A 26581-nucleotide genomic window follows, 5' to 3' on the forward strand; every position below is an offset into this window, starting at 1 on the left:
GCTTGTGGTGGACTTCAGGAGACAGAAGAGCAATGTCCAGCCACTTTTGATTGATGGGGTCTGTGTGGAGAGGGTAACAACGTTCAGATTTTTGGGCATTGAATTACAAGAGGATCTGTCCTGGAGTGTCAACACAAGGGGGCTTGTGAAGAAGGCGCAGCAGAGACTGTACTTTTTGAGAATTCTAAGGAAAAACCATCTTCCGCAGAAACTGCTGCTTGCCTTCTATCACTGTGCCATTGAGAGCGTGCTCACTTATGGCTTATGTGTGTGGTACGGAAGCTGTACTACCCGGGACAGGTTGGGGTTGTGCAGAGTTGTTAAGGCAGCAGAGAGCATTGTTGGCTGCCCACTCTCCACCTTAGAGCAGATTTATGCCACAAGGTGCCATAGGAAGGCACTGGACATAGTAAAAGATCCATCGCATCCTGGTCACTGTCTCTTCGAGCTCCTGCCGTCGGGACGGAGATACAGGACGATGAAGACAAGAACAAGCCGTCTTAAGAACAGCTTCTTTCCCAGAGCGATCTCGGCCCTGAATGGGAAGCCTGGACTTTGAAAGTCATCTAATCTTCCTTGCTGTTTTATACTGTATTGTTTTAATTAGTGTTTTTATAGTTGATTTGATTTTGTGTGGAGTGCCCTACCTGGGTGGATGGAGCAGCCAAGTAATTTCGTTGTCCCCGAGAGGGGGCAATGACAATAAAGATATTATTATTATTATTATTATTATTATTATTATTATTATTATTATTATTAAACTGTGAGTAGCTTAAATATCCATTTTGTTTTTAATATTCACAACCTTTTTTTTGCCCCAGAATATACCTTTACTCTTTGTCAACCTCATTTATCAGACCATCTAGCTCAGTACTGTCCCCTGTATCCTGGCTGGCAGTGGCCGTCGAGGATTTAAGATAGAGGGCATGCCTAGCCCTAGCCCTGGAGATGTTGGGGGTTGAACCTGCAATGTTCTGCATGCAAAGCAGATGCAATAATAATAATAATAATAATAATAATAATAATAATACTATAATTTATTATTTGTACCCCGCCCATCTGGCTGAGTTTCCCCAGCCACTCTGGGCGGCTTCCAACAAAAGACCAAAAATACACTAAAATGTCACATATTAAAAACTTCCCTGAACAGGGCTGCCTTCAGATGTCTTCTGAATGTCAGGTAGTTGTTTATCTTTTTGACATCTGATGGGAGGGCGTTCCACAGGGCGGGCACCACTACTGAGAAGGCCCTCTGCCTGGTTCCTTGTAGCATTGCTTCTCACAATGAGGGAACCGCCAGAAGGCCCTCGGCGCTGGACCTCAGCGTCTGGGCAGAATGATGGGGGTGGAGACGCTCCTTCAGGTATACAGGGCCGAGGCCGTTTAGGGCTTTAAAGGTCAACACCAACACTTTGAATTGTGCTCGGAAACGTACTGGGAGCCAATGCAGGTCTTTCAAGCCCGGTGTTATGTGGTCTCGGCGACCACCCCTAGTCACCAGTCTAGCTGCCGCATTCTGGATTAGTTGTAGTTTCTGGGTCACCTTCGAAGATAACCCCACGTACGGCACATTGCAGTAGTCCAAGTGGGAAATAACTAGAGCATGGCGAGACAGTCCGCGGGCAGGTAGGGTCTCAGCCTGCATACCAGATGGAGCTGGTTAACAGCTGCCCTGGACACAGAATTGACCTGCACCTCCACGGACAGCTGTGAGTCCAAAATGACTCCAAGGCTGCGCACCTGATCCTTCAGGGGCACAGTTACCCCATTCAGGACCAGGGACCAGGGACACCAGCCCGCCCCCTGTCCCCCAAAAACAGTACTTCTGTCTTGTCAGGATTCAACCTCAATCCATTAGCCGCCATCCACCCTCGAACTGCCTCCAGGCACTCACACAGGACCTTCACTGCCTTCACTGGTTCTGATTTGAAAGAGAGGTAGAGCTGGGTATCATGTGCATATTGATGGACACCCAGTCCAAACCCCCTGATGATCTCTCCCAGCGGCTTCATGTAGATATTAAAAAGCATGGGGGAGAAGACGGAATCCTGAGGCACCCCACAAGTGAGAGCCCAGGGGTCTGTCTGAACACTCGTCCCCCACCACTTTCTGAACATGCCCCAGGAGGAAGGAGCGGTATGTATTACTGTGCCCCCAGCTCCCAGCCCCTCTAGACGGTCCAGAAGGATGTTATGGTCAATTGTATCAAAGGCCATTGAGAGATCCAGCAGAACTAGGAAACAGCTCTCACCTAGCCCGCTGAGATCATCAACCAGCGTGACCAAGGCAGTTTAAGTCCCATGATGAGGCCTGAATCCCGACTGGAAGGGATCCAAATGGTCCGCATCCTCCAAGCGTGTCTGGAGTTGTTCAGCAACCACCTGCTCAATCACCTTGCCCAAGAATGGAAGATTTGAGACTGGGCGATAGTTGGCCATACTGGCCGGGTCTAAAGATGTTTTTTTAAGAAGTGGTTTAATGACTGCCTCTTTCAGCGGATCTGGGAATGCTCCCTCACAGAGGGAAGCATTCACCACCCCACAGAGTCCATCGCCCAGCCCTTCCTGGCTTGTTTTTATTAGCAAGGATGGGCAAGGATCAAGGAGACAGGTGGTTGGTTTCACACTGACCATTGAGCTACAACCCCTTCCCACCCCACTGACAAGCCCCAACAAGAAGAGCAGGTGCTACTTGGCTGTGAGTCCTGGAAGACCTGCTCCCCACCTTGAAGGCTTTTCCCACCTGTTCTGGGACAGTGGGGCCTGGACTGACTCCAGCTGCAGAAGCTGAGGCTGTTGAACCAAACTATCAGACTTGGGGGTTGTTTGGGTTTTTGTTGTTGTTGCTGCAGGGGTGATCGTAGCTGCTGTTGGCTTTTTGTATCTTTATCTTTATGTGGAAAGTGTTGAGTTTGGTTTTGTGTTTTTAATGTTTTATTGTGTATGACTACTTTTCTTACGTTGCAGTTATTTATCCTCTCCCCCCCCCCCAAGTATTAAGCTGGCTTGAACATGGTTTGAACTGTGGAAAGGTGGCATACAAATAAAATTACGTATGATGTACTTCCAGTAGAAACCCATTTGTTTACTAGAGTTACCTTATTTCTTATCCATAACATCCCATCCTACCCATTCTTAAGGAAAACAGCCCTGAGTGCTCACTGGAAGGACAGATCCTGAAGCTGAGGCTCCAATACTCTGGCCACCTCATGAGAAGAGAAGACTCCCTGGAAAAGACCCTGATGTTGGGAAAGACTGAGGGCACAAGGAGAAGGGGATGACAGAGGATGAGATGGTTGGACAGTGTTCTCGAAGCTACCAGCATGAGTTTGACCAAACTGTGGGAGGCAGTGGAAGACAGGAGTACCTGGTGTGCTCTGGTCCATGGGGTCACAAAGAGTCGGACACGACTAAACCACAATACCTTATTTCCTACTTCCTGCCAGGCTTTTCTTACTGTTGGTGGAAGGGGCTGCCTCTGGCATAGTGCAAGACCTCTCCCCAAGAGATCTCACTGAAGAGGCTAAATATGGTGGCTATTTTTGACCTCCAGCACCACAGACACACGAGGAGCACATCGCTATCGGCCTCTTGCCCTGCTTGTGGTCGTTCCATGTGGCCATGATGGGGTGCAGGATCCTAGAATAAATGGAACTTTTCATCTGACCCAGTAGGGCTCTTCTTGTGTTTTTATCCATTTCCATTAACGCTCTTGCCCCACAACATGATTTTATTATTGCTGACAAAATCAAAAACAACCCTTCCACGTACACACTTGGGATGGGGAAGCTTTTTATAAGGATGAAGCCTGTCGACCTCCAACACAACAACCAACACGATTCTGATTAAAGAAAGAACTCTGTTTTTAATAGGGTTTTTATCATTAAAAAAGTTTAAACCTGCATAGCAATCATTTCAAAAAATAATTATTTAATGTTCCATAATGAAACTGTACACAACCTAGTCTTGAGCGACCTGCAGCCCGTGAGGTGGTTTTGAAGCAGTCCAGCACAAAGAGTCTTTTTTTTTCCCCCTTTGGAGTTGGCTTTCCCCACTGGCGTGTCAAGAGGGTTTGTGTTTTGTTCTTGGTTGAGAGTCTGGCTCCGTGAGTCAGCGGTGGGTTTGTGCTGGGCTACGCGAACAGTCCGGTACCCCTCCTCTCTCTCTCTCTCTCGCCCCCTGCCCCAACCCCTTTAGCGGGGCTCCTCAAAGTCGTTCAATGTCTCGATATTTCTTCCTCAGGATGGAGACTTGGTCTTTAAAGAGTACGGGGTCGAGCCTCATTTGAGAATGGGTCAGCGGCATATAGCCAAACCAGCTGGCAAAAGTGTTCATGCAGCTCTGCCTCTGAGCAAAGTGGTCTGGGTCGGCCCACCGAGAAGCCCTGGAGGTCTGTGCGGGGGAAATCAAACAAACGGGAGTCAAGGATAGGCCTGCAATGTTCAATTAATCTCACATAACCCTCCACAAAACCAAACCATTAAAATTGACTTGAAAGATGTCCCCACAATTAATTAATTGAGCAGCAGATTAAAATAAAATAATAGTAGTAAGTGCTTATAAAAACTGCGGGGCCAGAGATTCACAGAAGATTGGAAGAAATATACGAACTATTTGAAGAGCAACTGTAATCAACAAATTACGCTAGTAGGACTACAAGAAGTTTTGTATGGAGGAATATATGAAACATATGAAATATTGCAAAGAAGATAAAGAAGGGAGACATTAGTTATACTTAAATGTAATAGTGAAAGTAAGAAATGTAAATTAAGTGGAAAAGATTGGAAAATTTTCAGATGGGATTGATGGAAGTCAAAAAAATTGTATAAGATATAAAAGTATGTTTTATAATTGTTGAAAATGATATGTTAAAAAACTATTAAAAATATAAAAACTGCATCTAGAAAGAGGTACAGTTGATTTTACCTCACATTTTAATAATTTAGGCTAGTTTTTGTTGCTGGAAACCAGCCAACTTTAAACTAACGTTTCACTATCCATACCATTTAGGGGCAAAAACTCTGGTTAAGGTAAAATGGAAGCAGATGTTCCCAAACTCCTCCTCGCAGCAGCACTCATGCTTAAACCATGGTTTAGTGTTACTTGTAAAGTAGAACACAGGGAAGTAGCTAGGCACATGTTTACTCAAAGGGTATTTTGACCCAGTGAGTCTTAAAAACTAATGCCTTTTTTTAAAAAGAGTGCTGCCCATGAAAATAATTCTAAATTAATTTACCAGCTCCCAAGCAAAGGCAAAATCAGTGTGTGATCAGTGACGTCTTATCTGTGAGCAGCTCCCAAAAGCCAGAAAAGGAAAGGCTGCTTGCCAAGAAGGAACCACACATTGCATCCCCACAGTTAACGCAAGCTGCTGAATCGTTTGGGGGGGGGGCAGAGAAACAATTACGAAGTGATCTTCTTGTTTTCTTATGGGAAGTCACTTGAAAGAATCATTTCAAAAATAGAATATCACATCTTTCACAGCACAGTTTGAGAACATTCCTCCTCTCAGACTATGACGGCTTCGAGTTATTTTTTGAACAGCACAAAGATTTCATTGTTATATATATATGTATCTATATATTTATATACATTATTTTTCAGGGTTTTAAGACCATAAGGTGTCAGGACTTTTATTATAGACTTCTAAATGGTCTCCCACTTACAGCAAAGTGGCCTTTATCAGCAGGAAGAGAAACTGCAGAAGACTAAAGCAGGTACACATGCGTAGAGAGGCGTGTTAAGTAAGGCTTTTTGTGAACTAGAAACTTGCTCAGGCTTTTTGAGTTTACTGGCGATACTGACAAGTATGCATGCCCTCTATCATATTGACGGAAGCATGGCTTTTCAGGATAGATTTACGTGATAATTGCATTAACATGTCAAGCAGCTCTCTTTGGTGTTCACATGATCCAAGCCATCGCAATCCTGTATTACCAGATCATGCTATTACAGTGGACGCTCGGGTTGCGAACATGATCCGTGCGGGAGGCACGTTCGCAACCCACAGCGTTCACAACCCATGAGTCTGCGCATGTGCGGGTCACAATTCAGCGCTTCTGCGCATGCGCAAAGCACGATTTAGCGCTTCTGCGCATGCACTGAAACCCGGAAGTAACCCATTCCAGTACTTCTGGGTTCAGCACTGTGCGCAACCCAAAATTGTGCAACCCGAAATGTCTGTAACCCAAGGTATGACTGTACTTAAAAAAAGTAGCCAAGATGAGATGTAATATTCTGACTACATGTGTGCAGACCACCTGACAATAAAACTTGGAATTATTCTGATTAATTTTTATGCTACCCTTCATCTGAGGATCATAGGGCGGTTTGCAATATAAAACTACAAAAACACACAATATAGTAACAAATCAAAACAAAAACAAGCCCTTCCTTAAAAGGACATATAGATTGTTTAATTAGCAAAAGGCCTGGGGGAAGATGAGAAAGCCTCTTGATATAGCATGTTGATGGCTTCCTCTGAATGTGTGAACTGAACTTATTAAAAAAAGTGTTTGCTTATATAAGGCGTGTGTGTGTGTGTGTGTGTGTGCAGAATGTATATAGCTGCAAGAAGGTTAAAGCTGTCTCTAGACACATACCTGTCCCATCATGGTTTCCTTATACTGTTTTTTCTGTGTTACTTTGATTGGTGGCAATTTTGTCACAGCCGACACTAAAAAGTTCATCAAAATGTCCTCGCAGTTGGCCAATTGGTCCACCATGTTCTTCAGGCTGGCAGGCAAGAAATGAGTGTACAGGTAGTGATAATATCTGTAAAAAAACAACAGAGTCCCGTCAGTGAGGATTGGATGCGGCCATCCTTTGCAGTCTTACCTGGAGTTAAGCCCCGCTGAACTTGGGGAGAGAGATATCCATCCTTAATGGTGCGTTTTAGGGGACAGTGAACAACAATACATTTTCAGGACATAGGGATACGTAGAAAGCCTTGTTATATCAGGTTAGGGTATCGCTACATTCAGCCTAGGCTTGTGCACTCTGACTTCCAATGGTTCTCCAGGTCATCAGGAAGAAGCTGACAGGTCTTGAACCTTGGACCCACAACCTGCTCTACCACTGAGTCACAATCCCTCCCCATACTGGGGGCAAAGAGTCCATAGTCCATCCTCTAAAATTTGAGGAATCGCAGAGGTGGAAAGATGTTTGATATACAGGGAACCATGAAGTATACTTTGTAGAGGTGATCTGTGGTAGATTTATTTGACCATGAGCTACCAGTTGTGGACTCCTAATCTAAGGAAATCTGACTATCTGCCCTAAAATCTATTCTCCCATGTGCCTGCCCCCCAAAATGAGATTTTGCCTGAAGTTGTCCTGGACCCATTGTTGTTCAACATCTTTATAAATGACTTGGGTGAAGGAATTGGGTGTGTGTGGGGGGGGGTGCTTATCAAATTTGCAGATGACACCAAACTGGGAGGAGTAGCTAATGCCGCAGAAGACAGAATCAGGATTCAAGATGACCTGAACAGATTGGAGAAGTGGAACAATACGAATTTCAATAGGGACAAATGTGAGGTTCTGCACTTGGGCAGGAAGAACCAGATGTACAAATGTACAACGGGGGACATCTAGATGGTACATGTGAAAAAGATCTATGGGTCTTAGTAGACCAGAAGCTTAGCTTGAGTCAACCGTGTGATGCAGCAGCAGCAAAGGTTAATGCTATTCTAGGCTGCATCAACAGAAGTATAGGGCCCAGATCAAGGGAAGTAATAGAACCTTGGTCAGACCACACCTGTGTCCAGTTGTGGGTGCTACAATTTAAGAAGGATATTGACAAGCTGGAATGTGTGCAGAGGAGGGCAACCAAGATGATCAAGGGTCTGGAAACCAAGCCTCATGAGGAACGGTTGATTCTAGGAGGCTTCCTTGGCTGTTCAAAGGCGAGGGAAGTCAGAAAACAATGACGACTCGTTTAAAACCAAAACGAGGCTTCTTCCTTTGGTGGCTCTGTTCTTTTGCAATCTCAATAAACAAAGATGACTATTTCCAAACAACTCTGATTCACAAGGACCATACTGGCACCCTACAAAGCTGGCTAGTTTAGCATCTTTGATGGTCAGCCAACTCAAACCTTGCCTTGCTGGGGACATGTCCGTCCTTCCTTGATGCCAAGGAGTGTTTTGGCTTAGGCCTTTTGAAGAATTTGGGGGCACTTTTGAAGTCTATTGAAGCCCATGAAAGGGAACAGTTAGGCTGCTTCTATAATACGAGCAACATCAAAGAGATTCAGAAAAACACAATAATTACCGGACCCTGAAAGTGGGAATTAAAGTCATCTATGAAACAAACTCGAACTCTAATCCTTCCAGAATCTCCTTTGGTGTTTTAACAAGAAATGCTGTTAAAAACAACAACAAGCTAACAGGAAAGGAAGAGACAGAGATGAGAAAATATTTTCAGGGCCTAGCTACATCACGATTCCACCTAAATACCTATCTTTACCTATCAATAATAGCACAGGTGAACAAACTAGAGCACCTCTTGAGCGTGTAAAGGCTATTTCCCCCTCACCAACCATAACCAGCTTCCCCAGATTTTCAATGGGTCCTCTGAGGGAACTCTTCCCAAACCAGCCCCTACCCCCCAAAATTCTCTTCATTTTTGTAGTAAAACAAGGCTGATTTCTTGCGATGGCCCAGTAGGTGCTTGTGGTGTGAAGAAGTGCATTGTGGGAAACAATGCACTGTAGGATGCACACAAGAATGTACAGAGGATTCCATCCTTAGATACCAGTTGCAGCGTTTAGTGGAGATCTTGAAGGGCAGGGCAGCTGTAGCAGCAATAAGAGGCATCTTGAAGGCCAGGGAAGTTATGGCGAAACTCTGGCCCTCCACATCTCGTTGGACTACAACTCCCATCTTTGGCCTTGCTGGCTGGGGCTGATGGGAGTTCGAGTCCAGCAACTTCTACATCACCTCATGTCCCCTATCCCAGGACTAGGACCTACTCACCTTTCACTAAATTGGGAGGGTTTGGGGTGAATGTTAGAATCAGGAGTAGGATGTAGGATTCTCCTGTGTCACTCGCCTGACGTGTGCCCATTCATCCACCCATTTTGGCATTATGTGTGGCAATCAGGTTAATATGTGTTGTCTTAAACACATCTCCCAAAGCCCTGATTAAACAAGGGTTTCTCCAAGCAAATTGCAGGAATGCACCCAAGCTTTTAAAATATATATATAAAAAGTCTCCTCTTGCAGAGACTGGTTTCAATCAGATATGATGCTCCCAATTCTTACTTGTGGTAGATAGCAGCTCCAGTCAATACCATGGAATAGTCGTTAGTCCATTTGGATGTGTAGCCCCATCGCTCCTTAGTGTTGTCCCAAAAATGGCTGCGGGCAGGGTAGCCCACGATCCTCTCTGGGAAACTCTGCCAAACCGTAAAGGCAAAATCCACCTGCAGGCAAGGAAAGCAAACAGAACATATGTGGCAAGCGGTAATCAAACAGCCTCAAAAATGTCAGCAAAACAAAATATTACCTTTCCCACTAATTCATAATTTGCAATCTTGGGAACTGTTGCAAAACATTAATTCTCTGTATTCATCAGTAAATTAAACTGACTGCTTGACATTTTGCCCTGTAATTATGCACATTTTAATGTTTTCCTGTTAACAGGAGTCTAGAGCTCCAGAGAATCGCATTAACATTTTGCAGGCGCGACTCGTGCAAAGCTAAAGTTTGCAACTGGTAGAGAATCTGCGTGCCGTGTGGGAATTGCGTGTTTACTGGTGTGAACAAGAAAGCCACCGCTTTAAACCATTTTCATTGAAGGACTCGGGTGGGGGTGGCGAAGTGTTCTCGTTTCCTTCTGCTGAAAATGCCAATTTTCTATTCTCTCCTTTCGGCTAAAAGTAAGCTCCAGAAATCCTCACCCCCCCCACCCGGTTTGAAAACTGCTTTAAGTTAGATTCAGCGAGGAAGCAAGCAGATGGTGAACACTGAAAGTCGGACTACAAATACCATGATGCACTCCTGTGGCCGACTTCCTATGAGAAATGATGGTCTCACAGCATCCTTGCTGAAGAGGTGAATTATGGGAGATTCAGCGCACTGAACCACAAACATGAATGCTTCAAATTAAAGAAGGCTGATCGCCGAAGAATTGATGCTTTTGAATTCTGGTGCTGGAGAAGACTCTTGAGAGTCCCATAGACTGCAAGAAGATCAAACCTATCCATTCTGAAGGAAATCAGCCCTGAGTGCTCACTGGAAGGACAGACCCTGAAGCTGAGGCTCCAATACTTTGGCCACCTCATGAGAAGAGTAGACTCCCTGGATAAGACCCTGATGTTGGGAAAGACTGAGGGCACAAGGAGAAGGGGAAGACAGAGGATGAGATGGTTGGACAGTGTTCTCGAAGCTACCAGCATGAGTTTGACCAAACTGCGGGAGGCAGCTCTGGTCCATGGGGTCACGAAGAGTTGGACACGACTAAATGACTAAACAACAATAAATAAAGACCTATGTTTGCACCAGACACAGAATATAAAACTTTTTAAAAAATGGAGTAAGCGTGGCTTGCTTTCCTTGCTGCAGTTATTATCAGATCCTTTAGAATGGAAAGCTGTTTTGGGGAAGTGAAGAATGGCACACATCCTGAAGTATGCAGTTTTAAGGCACGTCCCAAAACTTTTAAGTGTTTTCATTCGGAAGGCAGTTCAGGCGGAGCATTCATGCCACATCTCTGATCGCATCCAAACCATCCTGTCAAGGAGCCAAAGGTCACCTTACGGCTGCCTGCTCTAAAATCTGACATCTGTTTTCTTGAAAAGACTTAAAAAAGCAGGAGAGGAAAGGCAATGGATGCCGCGCCCATGCTAAACGATGAATCCAGGTTGAGGGCGAGTCATGGGCTATTCACAACCTCCTGCCTCTAGTGTTCAAATTCTCCCTACCATCTAGGGCAGGGGTGGGCAACCTGTGGGCTATGGCCTGATTTCAAAAGTGATGGGTTCAGACCTCTGGCAACAGCGACCTGTCCCTCCCCTGGCAGCGAAGCACGTGGCAAAAAGAGAAAAGGAATGTAGATAGAACACCCATTTTTGGCTCTGGTGCTGCCCCACACTGCGCTAACAGCTGACTAATAATAATAATAATAATAATAATAATAATAATAATAATAATAATGATGTATTACTTATACCCTGCCCATCTGGCCGGGCCTCCCCAGCCATTCTGGGCAGCTTCCAACAGAATATAGAAACACTCACAATAAAACATCAAACATTAAAAACTTCCCTAAACAGGGCTGCCTTCAGATGTCTTCTAAAAGTCAGAGAGTTGTTTTATTTCCTTGACATCTGATGGGAGGGTGTTCCACAGGGCGGGTGCCACTACCAAGAAGGCCCTCTGCCTGGTTCCCTGTCACCTCACTTCTCGCAGTGAGGGAACCGCCAGAAGGCCCTCGGAGCTGGACCTCAGTGTCCGGGCTGAACGATGGGGGTGGAGACGCTCCTTCAGGTCTACAGGAACGAGGCTGTTTAGGGCTTTAAAGGTCAGCACCAACACTTTGAATTGTGCTTGGAAACAGAACCCCACAGCTTCCATATCCATTTTCTAGCTGGGTCGGGAAACACTTTTCACTGTGAGAGATCAATTTCCCCCTGGGCAAAGCCACGCCAGTGGTGGGAGGGGAGAGAGGCAAAAGGGGGCGGGGCAACTTGAGCCACCATCTAGAGAAGCAAGAGGCACTATTAAGAGTCCAAGGACACACTCTGACCAGAATTAAAAACATTTGGAGTGGGAAGCAAGGATCGGCGTGAAGTGGCGGTGCCTTGGGGAGAGTTCGAAAGGGTCTGGCAGGCCAAATTTGGCCTCTGGGGCGACACCAAATCCTTTCCCTTGTCAGTTCTGAAGCTTCTTCCCTCAATTGTAACCCTGTGGTTACAATCCCAGCATCCCACTGGGGCTACATTAGGGTTAGGGGTGTAGTTGAGATTTTGCTGGACTGCAGCATGCTAGTGTGAAAGTTGGATTTCCATGAAAAACGACTGTCAATTCCCATTGCAGAAGATTGAGGCAAGCCTCACAGCTCACTTTAATCATTTCCCTCCGAAGCGGATGCAATACAGATTATCTGGAATGGGTGGTGAGGAAAACAACCTACCACCTACCAACCTCTTCCACCTGCTCCCCCCCCTCCCTCGGTCAGCCCACACAGATTTCTAATTACAAGACACACATGTCCCTCCCAGTATGGGAGATGGAACTTTGGACTCTCACCCAGAGGAATGAAAAGGCTTAATATTTCATTTCATTATGAATGAAAAGGGCAAAACCTTCATTAACGGTAAAAGATGAAAGAACAGAACAAAACCATTTGGGGCTTCCTCCCCCCCCTTCCAGGTTTTTATCATTCCAATTTGAAAGCAAGTTTCAAACTGGAGACTACTGTCAAATGTTAAATTGGGCAATAATAGGCTACTTGCCTTCGTGTGTGTGTGTGTGTGTGTGTGTGTGTGTGCATGCGCACGCGTGCCAGGCACAAAATTCAAGAAATTTAAAAGCAGCCTTTCGTAACCTGCGGCATTCCAGATGTTTTGGACTTCATAGTCAGGGACGATGGATTTGTAGCCCAAAAACACCTGAGCAGCACCAGGTGGGCATAAGTTGCTTTAAAGTATCTGGCTTCATCAACGACAACTCCACGTTTGAGACTCATGTCATACAGAACATGATGATTGGCCACTGCTGTAATGTCTTTAAAAGGAGATTTAGACTCATAAGCTACATGGAGTCCAGTGGCAAACAGGCATTTTTGGATTCCCCAAAATGGGGGCCTCTTTGCAACAAGCTCCTGTCAACCTAGCAGTTTGAAAGCACATCAAAGTGCAAGTAGATAAATAGGTACCGCTCCAGCGGGAAGGTAAACGGTGTTTCTGTGCGGTGCTCTGGTTCGCCAGAAGCAGCTTAGTCATGCTGGCCACATGACCCGGAAGCTGTACGCCGGCTCCCTCGGCCAATAAAGCGAGATGAGCGCCGCAACCCCAGAGTCGGCCACGACTGGACCTAATGGTCAGGGGTCCCTTTACCTTTTTGCAACCAGCAATGAAGTCTGGGTAACCACTGTAATCTTCTTCAATGGGGTTGTTCCACGGCTGATCACCACACCATTATACCACACCATCTGTGCTACTGACTCTCAAACTTTGGGATTGTTGAAATATATGCAATGAAACATTAATTAATTTGAGTCGTGCCGCTCAAATCGGGTCTACTAGACCCATTTTTTAAAAAAAAGCAATTTGGACTGAAGTTGCTTCTGGCACCTCTCCAAAATTAAGGGCCCTGAAGCTGGAGCTTCGTTAGTTTCATGCAGATATGCAGGAGAAAGTGAACTGGGTCACCCAAGCACTCGCACTTCTACCACCCTGGAAGCAAGAAAGGTGTTCATCTCAAATGGAGAATCTGTGGCTGCCTAGATAGGGCTGGACTCCAAATCCCATCATCCTTGGCTACTAACCAAGCTGACTGAGGCTGATGGGAGTTGAAGGCCCAGCAACACACAGCTCCAAACCAGCAGTGTCCAACCATTCCAGGGGGGAATTTGTCCCTTTAAGCGAGAGGGGAAGGAGCTACAGAGAAGAAAAAGAAGAAAAGTGCTGAAATCGAAAGGGACAATAAAGACCCAAAGCTTTTCCACAGCTGCCATTAATAATGTATTTCCGATATATTGCAGTCTTATATAAACGGTCGCCCATCTCCTCCTTCTCTTTGCGGGAAGAGGTGCTAGAAATCAATACTCATCCCAGTTGTAAAAATTGGTTTTCTACAGCGGGCTTTTAGTCTCTCTCTCTCTCTCTTTCTGTGTGTGTGCGTCTTTTTCCTTGAGCACAATCTTGCTCTGGGCCAACAGCTCTCAAATACAAGGAATCTCCTTTCATTTAAAGAGAGATTGGGCTCAGCTCTTGATATGCGGGAAGCAGAGACACAGGAATCAAACACAGGCATCTGGGTGGAAACGTTTGCTTTACAAGGCAATAGTGTTGCTCTGAGAGAGAGAGGGAGGGAGAGGCAATAAGGCTGGGGATGAGAAAATGTGCCGTTCTTTAAAAGGAAAGGAAAGTGTTAACTCCAGCCTGAAAGCCTGTGTTAAGAAAACGGGCCATGCTGCAACCTGAACGTTTGCTGTTAGCGTGGAATGTAACCTGCGTCCCGACAGACACGGAAAAGAGCTGAGTTCAGTACAGGATGCTGTGAGTGACACAACTGCAGCAAAGCAGCACACCAGGTCCATGGAATTGTGTTCGCTGGGACTGAACGGAGCTGGATCAATAGACACAGTCGTACCTCGGAAGTCGAACGCCTTGCGGGACGAATGTTTTGGCTCCCGAATGCCACAAACCCATAAGTGAGTGTTCTGGTTTGCGAACGTTCTTTGGAACCTGAATGTCCATCGCGGCTTCCGATTGGCTGCAGGAGCTTCCTGCAGCCAATCGGAAGCCGCGCCTTGGTTCCCGAACGTTTTGGAAGTTGAACGGATTCTGTTCGACTTCCGAGGTACGATTGTAATGCTATAGTGAAGGCATAGTCCAAGACCAAAGCTCAATGGCAGAGCATCTGTCCTTCAGGAAAGAAGGTCCCTACTGCAACTGGCAGAATACAGCCAACCAAGTTCTGGACCCCCTAATCTAGGGGTCAGCAAACTTTTTCAGCAGGAGGCCAGTCAACTGTCCCTCAGACCTTGTCGGGGTCCGGACTATATTTTTTTGGGGAAAAGAATGATTCAAGAGCACCACGAGCCCCGGTGGCTGCTTACCTGTGTCTTGTGAGTGGCAGGGGCTGGCGGCAGAGGGACGATGAGCAGCGCGCAAAAGGCTCCAGAGAGGGGCTGCTTAAAATGGCAGCTGCTTGAGCGCTGCTGCTGCTGCTGGCACCAACAAAGCCCAGCCCCCTTCCTCCTCTAGGCAGGGCGGGGAGAAGCCAGGAGGAGGGAGGAAGGAGGCGCTGCTGCCGCCACCGCCGTGTGAGGAAGAGGGGAAAAACGTGCACGCTGGCGATCCACGTGGTGATTTCCGGACTGTCTGCAGGCTGGATCCAGAAGGCTATTGGGCCTGTTCTGGCCCCCAGGCCCTGGTTTGCCGACCCATGCCCTAATCTCTCTCTCTCTCTCTCTCTCTCTCTCTCTTTCTCTCTCTCTGTGTGTGTGTGTAAAGGAGCTATCCTTGTGATACGGACACAATCCCTATACAGCCATACCTCATGTTATGTTTGCTTTATGTTATGTTTTTTCAAGTTGCGTCCCGCAGCAACCTGGAAGTACTGGAAAGGGTTACTTCCGGGTTTCGCGGCCCACACCTGCGCAGAAGCACTAAATCGTGCTTCATGCATCCGCAGAAGCGCCAAATCGCACCACGCACCTGCGCAGATACGGCGCTTCAGGTTGCAGGCTTTTCATGTTGCGAATGGGCCTCTGGAATGGATCCTGTTCGCAACCAGAGGTACCACTGTACTACCACTAGGCCATAGAATGAAAGAACAACATCCCCATCACACTCTCTCTCCCCTTTCTTTCCCCCCGCAGGACAAAAACTGCGAAGAGCGGAGGGCGAAAGCAAGCCAGCAGCAGACTTGGATGGGAAGAGGTCTCACCTCAGTGGTTGAAAGCACCGTATCCTCATCGAGGCTTAGAACAGCATCCGTGACAATGTTCTCGTAGGGCAGGAAGCGGCTGCTCATCACCTGCGGAGGGGGATAAAGAGGGTCAGCGCTCAGCTCGTGAGACTCGCCCTGCCAAGGGCAGCACCCCTTTCAGACCCAAATTGGAAGAGTTAACTCTCCGCCGTCACATTAATGGAGGAAATGACCCCATTGAACAGAAAGGTCTGGGGAAGATTTGAGGATGACTGGTCAGATAAGAAGAATTGAATTTCGTGGTGGCTCGCTACACATTCCTCCCGTGCGGGCTGCTTGTTTCCGCTATTACGTTATCCACCAATTTGTTTTGAAACGGCAGCACCGCGGGGGGTTCACGGCTGCTCCCTTCCACCTGATTTTTGTCATGTGTGATGCAGTGGGGTGCAGTGGGGTGGGGGGTGGAAGCAAGTGGTGCAGTTTCCCTCTCCCACGAACCACAAGCTCCTGATTCCCAGCTTTCATTCAAAAATAAGACACGCAAGTTCCTAGCAAGCGGTAGAATTTGAGGTACGGGGTGAATTGTACAGGCCTTGTATAAATCCCTGCAGATTCTCGTGCCAGGAGGTTGTTGCTTTATTTTAATTTTTATATCCATTATGTAGCTATATGAAAAGAAGCAGCAGAGAGAGAGAAATGGATGCATTTGCTACAAAGAGCTGAAGGCAGTGGCTATGGTTGCCCTTCCCACTTGTATCCTCACAACTACCCCTGCAAGGTTGACTAGGAGGCAGCGACTGGCTGAAAGTCACTCAAGTGGGGATTTCAACCAAATCTAAGGCAGGCCACAAGCTGACCTACCACCCATATGCATATATGCCGGCAAATTGAGCAGCCGACCCCCGAATGCACGTTTGGTGGGTCAGTCCCACGTCTTAAAAAACTTGCTCTAAATTTGGTTTAGAGCAGGGTTTCCCAAACATGGGTCTCCAGCTGTTTTCAGACTACAATTCCCATCATCCAGTCCTGCTAGCAATGGATGATGGAAGTTGTAGTCCCAAAGCAGCCAGAGACCCATGTTTGAGAAACCTCGGTTTAGGCAGTGGTTCTCAACCTGTGGGTCTCCAGATGTTGTTGGACTACAACTGCCATCATCCCTGAGCTTTGGCCTTGCTAGCCTGGGGTGATGGGAGTTGTAGTTCAACAACATCTGGGGACCGACAGGTTGAGAAAGCAAGGACAGGCGACCTTGCATCCGCCAAATGTTGGATTCCAACTCCCATCAGCCCCAGCCAGCAAGGCCAACAGTCAGGGATGATGGGAGCTGTAGTCCTGACCATCTCAGGTGGGGAGGGGGAGCCGGAAGTTGCCTGCCCCTGGCTCAGATCGTATATTCTGAAGTCCACAGACATTTTGTTTTATCCCCCCCCCCCTTTGGGAATTCATTCTGGAGCGCAGAACAACCTGCCAGCGTGCAAATGGCACGCTGTTGACCGCACTTCAAGATTTCTTTGTTGTCTCTAAGATGCCTCCAAGGCAAGTTCCTACACATGCTTTGGAATTTGAGGGGGCATGTTGTTCCCTTGGGCTCTCTGATATAGGAAAAGGAGAAACAATAATGGCAGAAAAGGTGGGCAATCTCCAAGCAACAGCCTCCTATCTCATCCCTGCAGCAAATCTCCTGGTACTGCTCACATGGCCACTGTTTAGAGTCAGGAACCTAGTTAGCTGGCAGCTTAGCCATGCACTGACTTTTCCCTTGTCAAATCTACTGGGGGGAGGGGGGGCGAGACACCAGTAAAGCCAAGGCCTGTACATTTCAAACAGCCGTAAAGCACCTGGAAAACTTCAGAGTGAAAATTCGTTCTGCTCTAGACAGCTGGCTGATAAAAACCAAACCCCAAGCCTTCCAAGCTGTGTTCCATGTCAGTCAAACCAAGATTAGACTCTTTCCCTTCCTCCAGTTTAGCATTTATATCACTGGCTGTTCATGGGGGGGCAGGGGACATGTTTCTGTGTGTGGATGGAAAAGAAGACTCCGAGGTCCAATGCGCTGCGCAAAAAAACCATGTGGCGAGTTTGGAAATACGCCACACAGCCCTTTCTCTGGTGCAGAGGAGAGCAGCCCAAGCTGCTACTTTCAGTCAGACATAACCACACCAACTTATCTGGTGGTTGTTTGGGAAGAGAATCCCAGGAACCTGGACTCTTTTACCTGTGGAAGGGCTGCTTCCAAGGGTTGGCATCTTTAATATCGGCAAGCCCTAGAGTTGCAAAAATGTCAGCAGAGCCCTGCTAGCTCAGGTCAAAGGCCACTGCGTCCAGCACCTTGTCCTCACAGTCCCAGGTTCAATCTGGACTGGACTGCAGGTAGGACTACAAATGTCCCCTGTCTGAAACACTGGAGGGGCACTGCTGCTCAGTGTGGACATTACTGAGCTAGATGGACTGGGTATGAGGCAGCTTCCTATGTTAAAAAGTGGGAAAACCACCACCGCCATCCTGTAGAACATCCTGCCACTAGAAATTCAGCTTTTGTGCCAAAGCTCACTGAAACTTTTCTGTTCCATGAGGCCCATGCAAGCAATTAAGAGTCCACTGTTTTTAATTTCTTTTTTGCTTTTAAATTGTTTTAAAACTTTTTGGTTTTTATTGTTTGGTTTCATGTGTCTATAGGCTTCAGGGAATTCAATACCTCCCACGGTGGGCAGCTAATAATAATAATAATAATAATAATAATAATAATAATAATATAATATTATTTATACCCTGCCCATCTGGCCGGGCCTCCCCAGCCATTCTGGGCAGCTTCCAACAAAATATTAAAATACAGTAATGTATCAAACATTAAAAGCTTCCCTAAAGAGGGCTGCCTTCAGATGTCTTCTAAAAGTCTGGTAGTTGTTCTTCTCTTTGACATCTGGTGGGAGGGCGGGTGCCACTATCAAGAAGGCCCTCTGCCTGGTTCCCTGTAACTTCCCAGCCAAGAAGTAGACAAACAAGAAGAGTTCTTACCAAGTCTTTTATTCAATATTCAGAGAGAGAGCTGTAGAAATGATGTCTCTCTTGGATAATGGCATTGCTCTGACTAAAGTCCCACCCCCTCTGTCTCTCCTATCAAACGTCATCCCTGCGCTGGCTAATATGTGCTTTCTGCCTCTGAGCTTTCTTGTTTTCCTACTCTCAATGCTCGCTGGGACCTGGAGCGGGGGTGGGGGGTGGGGTCTGGCATGCTTTCCAAGGACACTGAGTCTGTCAACTGTCTCAACCCTGGTGCTGCTTCTTCTTCCTGCTCCTCTCCAAAAATTTCCCAGTTTCTCCCCTCTGCAGCCTCTGAACTATGACCTTCTGCAAACCACTGTTCTAAATCTATACTGTCTCCCTTTTCTCTGGGAAGTGTAGCGGGGGGCAGTCTCCACCATTCCTCCTCAGTCCAGTTCCTGACAATATTATTGTAATCTGACGTATTTTTAGGATACAGGGGTACCTTGGGTTACAGACTCCGCTAACCCAGAAATAGTACCTCGGGTTAAGAACTTTGCTTCAGGATGAGAACAGAAATTGTGTGGCGGCAGCGGGAGGCCCCATTAGCTAAAGTGGTGCTTTAGGTTAAGAACAGTTTCAGGTTAAGAACAGACCTGCAGAACGAATTAAGTTCTTAACCCGAGGTACCACTATATAGCGATATATAATTTTTTTTTTAATGAATGAGTGAATAATGAATGAATGTTATTTAGTCCCCATGACTGAGACCTTGGCATGGCCAAACTTACCTTGCTCTCTCCTTCAATGACAATAACAGGAACAGCAGTGGCAGGCCATCGGTGCTTGGCAGGGAGGGGTTTATCGCAATTCCATAAGACAATGATCTGAAAAGGAAAATTCATCCTTCCTTGAGCGGAATGCCTGTGTAGCCCAAAGACAAAGCTCAAAGCGTCCTCCTTAGTTACACGGTTCAATTCTGAGCTTCCCCAAAAAGATTAAATTAAATTGTGCAATCCAATTCCTTTCCAGAGAGAAAAGTACACGACTCATTCTTCTGTCCTGACAATGAGGGGGGGACGGGACTCAACCCTTTTGACAGATGCCATCAGAACAACAATTTGTGTCGCATCTGGAAGGATCCTTACAGCTCACTTTGGCAGAGGCCAAAGGCCAAAATGATCCATTATATAAAGAGGCGACTCTTCTCTCCTTAACGCTTCTGGTATGATACGCAGTTTTGTGCCGCTTCTGTCGTGCTGTGTGAGCACTGGGCGGGGATCGGGTCCAGCTCCTGGCTCAGCTTTCAGAGTTAGAATCATAGAATCATAGAGTTGGAATACACCACAAGGGCCATCGATTCCAACCCCCTGCCAAGCAGGAAACACCATCAGAGCACTCCTGACATATGGTTGTCAAGCCTCTGCTTAAAGACCTCCAAGGAAGGAGACTCCATCACACTCCTTGGCAGCAAATTCCACTGTCAAACAGCTCTTACTGTCAGGAAGTTCTTCCTAATGTTTAGGTGGAATCTTCTTTCTTGTAGTTTGGATCCATTGCTCTGTGTCCGCTTCTCTGGAGCAGCAGAAAACAACCTTTCTCCCTCCTCTATGTGACATCCTTTTATATATTTGAACATGGCTATCATATCACCCCTTAACCTCCTCTTCTCCAGGCTAAACATGCCCAGCTCCCTTAGCCGTTCCTCATAAGGCATCGTTTCCAGACCTTTGACCATTTTGGTTGCCCTCCTCTGGACACGTTCCAGTTTGTCAGTGTCCTTCTTGAATTGTGGTGCCCAGAACCTGTGTGCTGTGATTCCAGAAGCAGTAAAGCATGTGTGGAAGCTAGATTCAGCTTTCTAAGAATCTCTGCTTTTGGGTATATTTCAAGGCAGGTTTCTAACCCTTATGACTGGAAATATAAGCTTGGAGGTAAGCGGGGACGTCTTGGTGAAATCTCAGTAAACAGGAAGGTGGCTGAGCAAGATTTGTAATGGGTGGGTGTCTGTCCTCCATGCATTTCATAGCAAAAACAGCGCCTTCAGAATGGTAACAGCTATTCAAGAGTTATTCAAGAGATAATAGTGCCTTAATTTGCATAGTTTGAACAGGTTGCAGAATCCAGCTTCCCTTGACACCGGATATTAAATTGCCTGGGTGCAGAATTCTGCATTTTGCTATTTTAAAGCAGGGCTGGCTGGCCGGTGGCCCTCTGGAAATTGGGCTTTAGACCCTATCAGCCCTGGTACATGATCAGTGATAATGGGAGTTGTAGTTCTTCAGCACCTGAAAGGGCCACAGATTCTCCATCTCAGTTTTAAAGCACGGAAGGCTGCTAGCCTGACAATAAATGTCTCAGGAGGCAGTAAATTAAACTAAAATACCGTACTTTTCGCACCATAGGACGCACATTTTCCGTCATAAAAACTAAGGGGGAAAGTCTGTGCGTCCTATGGAGCGAATGCAGGGGGGAGGCAGGCAGGAAAAGCCCCCAACAGCCCCACACAAGCTTCGCGCAGGCTTTTCCCCAGGAGGGAGAAGGGACTGACACCGCCAGTCAGTCCCTTCTCCCTCCTCTAGAAAAGCCTTGCGCAACCTCTCCAGCCGTGCGAGGCTGCGCAAGGCTAAAGAGGAAGCCAGGGCAGCGAGCGCGACCCACCAGGGGTAGATCTTAACCCTTGCCTCACCTGGGAGCTTCTCTGGGCAGGAATTCCCTCAGCTTAAGTGGGGTGGGGGAAGTGTGGCAGGTAGGGGGGTACCTACCTAGACACTGAAGCCACATGTCTCTCCGATGAAAATTGGGAGTGGGCATTGTGTGAAGTGGCTTGGATCTCCTGCCGCAGAACTGTAGGACTGTATAGAGTTGGGAGGGCCACCCAAGGGTCATCTAGCCCAACCCCCCTCACAATGTAGGAATCACAGCTAAAACACGCCTGGCAGACGGTCCCCCAACCGTTGCTTAAAACCCTCCAGTGGTGGAGACCCCCAACACCTTCCGAGGTCATAGAATTGCAGGGTTGGAAGGGAACCCCAGGAGTCATCTAGCCCAGCCCCGGTGGACAGCGGGCGCGATCCATCCCGTTGCGCAAAGCTAAAGATGCTGCGCAAGGCTAAAGAGGAAGCCAAGGCAGCGAGCGGGATGGATCGCGCTTGCTGCCTTGTCTTCTTCTTTAGCCGCGCTGGAGAGGTTTAGCTCCTGGCTGGAGAGGTTGTGCGGCTATGGATCCCGCTCGCTGTCTTGGCTTCTTTGCTCCTTGGGGCTGGGGGGGGACCCGGGCTTCCCCCGCAGCCCCAAGAAGCCTGTCCGTTGCTCTTTGGGGCTGTGGGGGGAGGGGGGAATAATATTTTTTCCCTTGATTTCCCCCTCTAAAAACTAGGTGCGTCCTGTGGTCCGGTGCGTCCAATAGAGCGAAAAATATGGTATATCCTCTGGGACTGGACCTTAGGCAAGGATGCAAAACCAACTAGCATACCTTTGGGAGGATAAAGGTCTTGTGGAACATGTGCTGTTGGCCACAACTCTCCAATGAGGCCTCCTGCACAACCATATTTTTTCCATTTTGACACAGTTCGCACTGAATCAAAACTTCCTGCCTGATATTTCAGTAAGGGTGGAGAGACAGTAGCTCAGAAGCAGATCAATCCCTGGAAACTCCATAGGATCTCTGCTACCAGAAAGACACTTGTCTGAGTCCCCAGAAAGTCATGGCTGGTCACGAGCAGAGTTATTGACTAGATCAGCCTCAGACGTTGGCATCACCTCTGACTGCTGGCATTCCTGGCTGGAGCTGGTAATTAGAATCACAGAACTGTTGACTGGGAAGGGGACCCGGGAATCATCTAGTCTGACCCCCCTGCAATGCAGGAATATTTTGCCCAACGCGGGGCTCAAACCCACAACCCTGAGATTAAGAGTCTCATGCTCTAATTGCAGTGCAGCAACTTCTGGAGGCCTCCAGGCTCTGGCAGGCAGAGTGAGATGGACCAACTGTCTGACTCGGCGCTATCTTCACCCGAAACAAAAGCTATTTACATCTCTTTAAACTCTGTTGAATTTGCCAAAGCCCTGCATTAGAAAAGCACATTGGCATCTATCAATCAAGAGGCACGTCAAAGAGGACCCTTTATTTTGAAGTCATCCCAGAGACACGGCTCAATGGTGGATCGCCTAGAGGCCAAGTATAATTCCTTACCTGGGAACAGTACTGGGATTTGGCTACAGCAACCAGGAGTTTCAGCACAGGTTGAGACTGAGAAACTAAAGGAGTAACTGCATGGATAACGGCGGTGAATTTGGATGGGGGCTTGACGCCTGGAAAGGAAGCCAGCAGTAAAAATATATATAAATACATGTTGTTAAGCAAAGGGCGACAAATCAATATTGTTATGTAAAGGGCGACAATCAGAGCAGTAAAGAATTGCCGTCATCTGAAACAAAATGAAATTTGTTGACTTCCCCACCCGTGTGCAGGCTGGAGGGATCAAGAGCTATTTGTTTCACTCCCTGCCCCGGGCTTTTATGGATTTTATCTATTGCAATTCTATCCCATTTTTTTAATCCAAGGAGCTCAAAGTGGAAGGCATGGCTCCTTGTTTAATTCCACACAACAACCCTGTAAGGAAGGCCAGCCCAGTGACTGGCCTAAGGCCACCCAGAGGATCAGACCATGTAGGCCACCCTTCTCCAACTTGGCATCTTCCAGCTTCCCCAACATGGCTGCGTTGGCTGACCCTGATAGACGCTGTGGCCCAAAATAGTTGGAGGGTACCAGGGCTGTGAGGAAGACTGGTGTTGGCTGATCAGCTGATGGACAGAAGGTCCCACTTCATGAGCAGGAGGGGAGCCACAGCTCAGTGGCTCTGCACATGGACAGTCCCAGGTTCAGTCTCTTGACACAGCTAGCTAAAAGGACCAGAGATGGGAAGGCAGTCCTTGTGAGATCTTGGGCAGCCACTGCCAGTCTAAGTCGACAATACTTGGCTTGGTGGGTCATGGGTCAAACTTGCCCCATAGCTGCTAGGCCTGCCCATTTGTTACCCAGCCAAGTGCAAGGCTTTGGTGTGAATTTACAAGGCCCTTATCAGTTACAAGGCCCCAATCCTTATCTCCCTGCTTGACTCCTGTTGGGGGTCCCTGATGGCTCAGAGGCATGTCTTGTAACGGCCAGAAGCCACATGTCCCAAGCCTGTGGAACTCTCTCCCAACTGAGATTAGAGAAGCACCCTCCTTGCTGAAATTCAGGCACCAGACAAAGACTTTCTTTGAAGGCAGTGTTCAGGGTTCCGTTGGGTTTTATGATTATGATGATTTTATTGCTGAACGGTTAATTTTCACGTGCACAGCTTTGAACTGCTAATGATTAAGTCTGAAGTTATGAACAAATAATAAACCGAAAGTCCCTTTTAGTTGTTTGCTGACCCCCCCCCCCGCCTGTTGGCTTTTACGCACGGAGGGATTCTTTTGAATCAGCCTCTCTCGTCAACTTAGGAACTGCTGACACAGGTGCGTAACTGCAGCTTACATTGCAAGACAAGTCCTTACGATTAGATTGGATTTCATAAGCTTAGAAAGCTTGCCTACTGATTTCGTAAACTAGGAAGTCTCTCTACAGGTACGTGGGGAGCACGTCCTCAACACGAAGGATTTCTAGCACCCATCTTGCATGACCGGTACCCGGGCAGCTATGATGGGTGGCTCAAGCTCCCCACCACACTAAGAGCCGGCGCAGCTATTCTCTCCCACTGCTTTCCTTGAGATCCAAATTCTGCTCCAACCACAACCAATAGTGTGGGGGGGGGGCACTGATGATATAGGGAACAACAACCCTGTGGTGAAATGAAGTAAGATCAAGAGGTGGAAATATCAGGGGTCTGTTATATAGGTGGACAGGTGTCAGCTGATGCAAGCAGAGCGAGATGTGAGCACATTTTAACCACCCTAATCACCATAATCATATCTGCACAGCACTCCTTCTGTAGTGTGTAAGATGCCACACTTGTTGGCCAATTGGCGACTCCACAGAATTTGCGCATGAGAACTGACAACACAATGGCTTCATACAGAAACAACCATGGCTCTTTGCTGGTTGTAAATTTGCATGGCTGGTAAATTAGAAGTCAGACACATAGGAAAATATCCTTCCTCCCTTCCTCCCTTCCTCTGGATTGATTTCCCTCCACTGGTGCTAAACATGTCTTTGCAATACATGTGGCATTTATAGAAACACTACAGCTTAAAAACACAGCAGATCCTCTCATCACAACGGCTCGTAGAAGCGCCTCAAAACTTCCCTTCTGATCTTTCTAGTTCACAAGAGAAACAGGGTTTGCATCGCTTCACAGGGAGCTGGGAGAATTCAGGAGACAAGAGCTTAAAATGTGCTTGAAGTGACCTTGAAGCTAGTGGGACTCACTGCCTGCTCTGCCAAAGAACCAGTCTTCTCTTTGGAATGAAGACCCCATGCCATTTACTACCCCTCCCTCTTTTGAAAGGTAACAGAGATTTTTTTTGGGAGGGGGGCTGCTTGGGGAAGTGGTATGATGACTGCCAGGGTGAAGCGTTGGCTAAAATTGTGCTTCTGAGATGTTCCTTCCAACTGAAAGTTCAGACACCCCGGTTAGCTTCTTCAAGTGTTTGACAGCAACACTTGAGCAGCCCAGTTTGAGGGCAAGCTAACAGGGGTTAATGCTGAGAAGGGAAAGAACTGGGGAGACTCACTCTAGAAAGGGAGGGGAGGGCGTGCCACAAGGCTGGTTCCTGATTTGCGCACCCAGTCTTATCCATAGGTGCTAGGGGTGCAGGGCACCTGGGCGCTGGACTCTCAGGGTGCCAGGCCAAGACTTCGGGGCCCGAGAGTTGAGTCCAGGGAAGAGCCCGCCTGTAGGTCAGAGAGCCATGGCAGAGTCTTTTGCGGGCGGCTCTGTGCCATGAGTTCGGGTGTGACCGAGCCAGCGAGACGCTGAGGCAGACGGCCGGCTGGCTCCGCCCTCCTGCGACTGGGCAACCTGGGGGGGGGGCACACGTGCTGGGTGGATCTTTGCACCCCAGTGCCACATATGCTTAAGACAGCCATGCACCCAGGTTTTCTGAAAAGCCCGTGCCCCCTTTGTGACGCGCCATGAGATCCAGCCTCCGTATAGGAAAGGTCATCCACCGAGAATCACTTACCTAGATTAGCATAATAGTAAGGAAAATCTCCCAGATATGACGAATACTGTGGCAGTACAAATAACCCTCCGGGGTGCTTGTTCCATATTAAGCTGTTACGTGATATGTGCTTAAATATTCTGTCTTGAATAATCTGTTAAAAGGGAAAAAAGAAAGGGGAAAAGGAGCGACTCTTAAGAAGGTCCGAATGAGAAACGGGAGAGGTGTCGTCGCTTGCCGAAGGTAGCAATCAGCACACTTTTCTGCAGAAAGCCAGCAAGAGGCCGATTGTTTAGCATTCCTGTTTAATCTATTTCTCTTTTCTACCAAGCAGCCCAGACGATGCTGGACCCGTGCGCATTCCTGCGGGTTAGAAGCCTCGCATAATGGTATTCAAACTACCTCATTAGGCGCCGCAGAAACCGTGGCAACAGAGCGAACTTATTAGATGCTGCAAGCCGGAGTCAAAATATTTTCGCTCTTTAAAATGGCATGTCAGCTTGCGAGGCTGATGAATCCATGCTACAATTTTGCCATCAATGTCCTGCATAAGATAATTAGTCTGGCGGTAGATTTAGACAGGGTGGTACCTTCCTGGAATAACGATGATTGTTACCTTCGCCTCCTTCCCCTTCTCCCCCGCCCCACGCAAACACACACAAAAATATGGTGCCGGAAACACAAATTGCATGGCGCAGAATGTAATGATAGCCCCGTGGCTTCGGCCCAAGGAAAAACCAAAGGTGCAGTGACATTTATTTGGTTCTGCTCCAATTCTGTGCAAGCCTGGGGGGGGGGAACAGCTGATTTTGTATGGGTGCAAAAAAGCAGGATGCTGAGGAGATC

At 47.4% G+C, this 26581-nt stretch overlaps 1 protein-coding gene and 2 long non-coding RNA genes across 3 annotated transcripts in view; 2 read left to right on the forward strand and 1 right to left on the reverse strand.

The window, feature by feature from the left end:
- The first annotated feature begins 3429 nt into the window (after nt 1–3429).
- LOC308593230 lies at nt 3430–3909 on the forward strand. The gene is made up of 2 exons (XR_014010872.1): nt 3430–3766; nt 3800–3909. It is a non-coding gene; the product is annotated as an uncharacterized lncRNA (long non-coding RNA).
- The window catches only part of EXT1 (exostosin glycosyltransferase 1), a 277208-nt gene continuing 254471 nt past the window's right edge, over nt 3845–26581 (reverse strand). The window contains exons 5-11 of the mRNA XM_081204590.1: nt 25757–25889; nt 22782–22900; nt 19378–19473; nt 15623–15712; nt 9266–9426; nt 6602–6773; nt 3845–4391 (exon numbers count right to left, since the gene is read on the reverse strand). Of these exons, the coding sequence (XP_081060716.1) occupies nt 4206–4391; nt 6602–6773; nt 9266–9426; nt 15623–15712; nt 19378–19473; nt 22782–22900; nt 25757–25889 (957 nt within the window). The 3' untranslated portion in view covers nt 3845–4205. The remainder of the gene's footprint in view (nt 4392–6601; nt 6774–9265; nt 9427–15622; nt 15713–19377; nt 19474–22781; nt 22901–25756; nt 25890–26581) is intronic.
- On the forward strand, nt 25889–26525 carry LOC308593182. Its single transcript, XR_014010823.1, has 2 exons — nt 25889–25978; nt 26070–26525. It is a non-coding gene; the product is annotated as an uncharacterized lncRNA (long non-coding RNA).

Source organism: Podarcis bocagei (assembly GCF_964188305.1).
Source record: "Podarcis bocagei genome assembly, chromosome: 8".
In the NCBI taxonomy this organism is placed as follows: domain Eukaryota; kingdom Metazoa; phylum Chordata; class Lepidosauria; order Squamata; family Lacertidae; genus Podarcis; species Podarcis bocagei.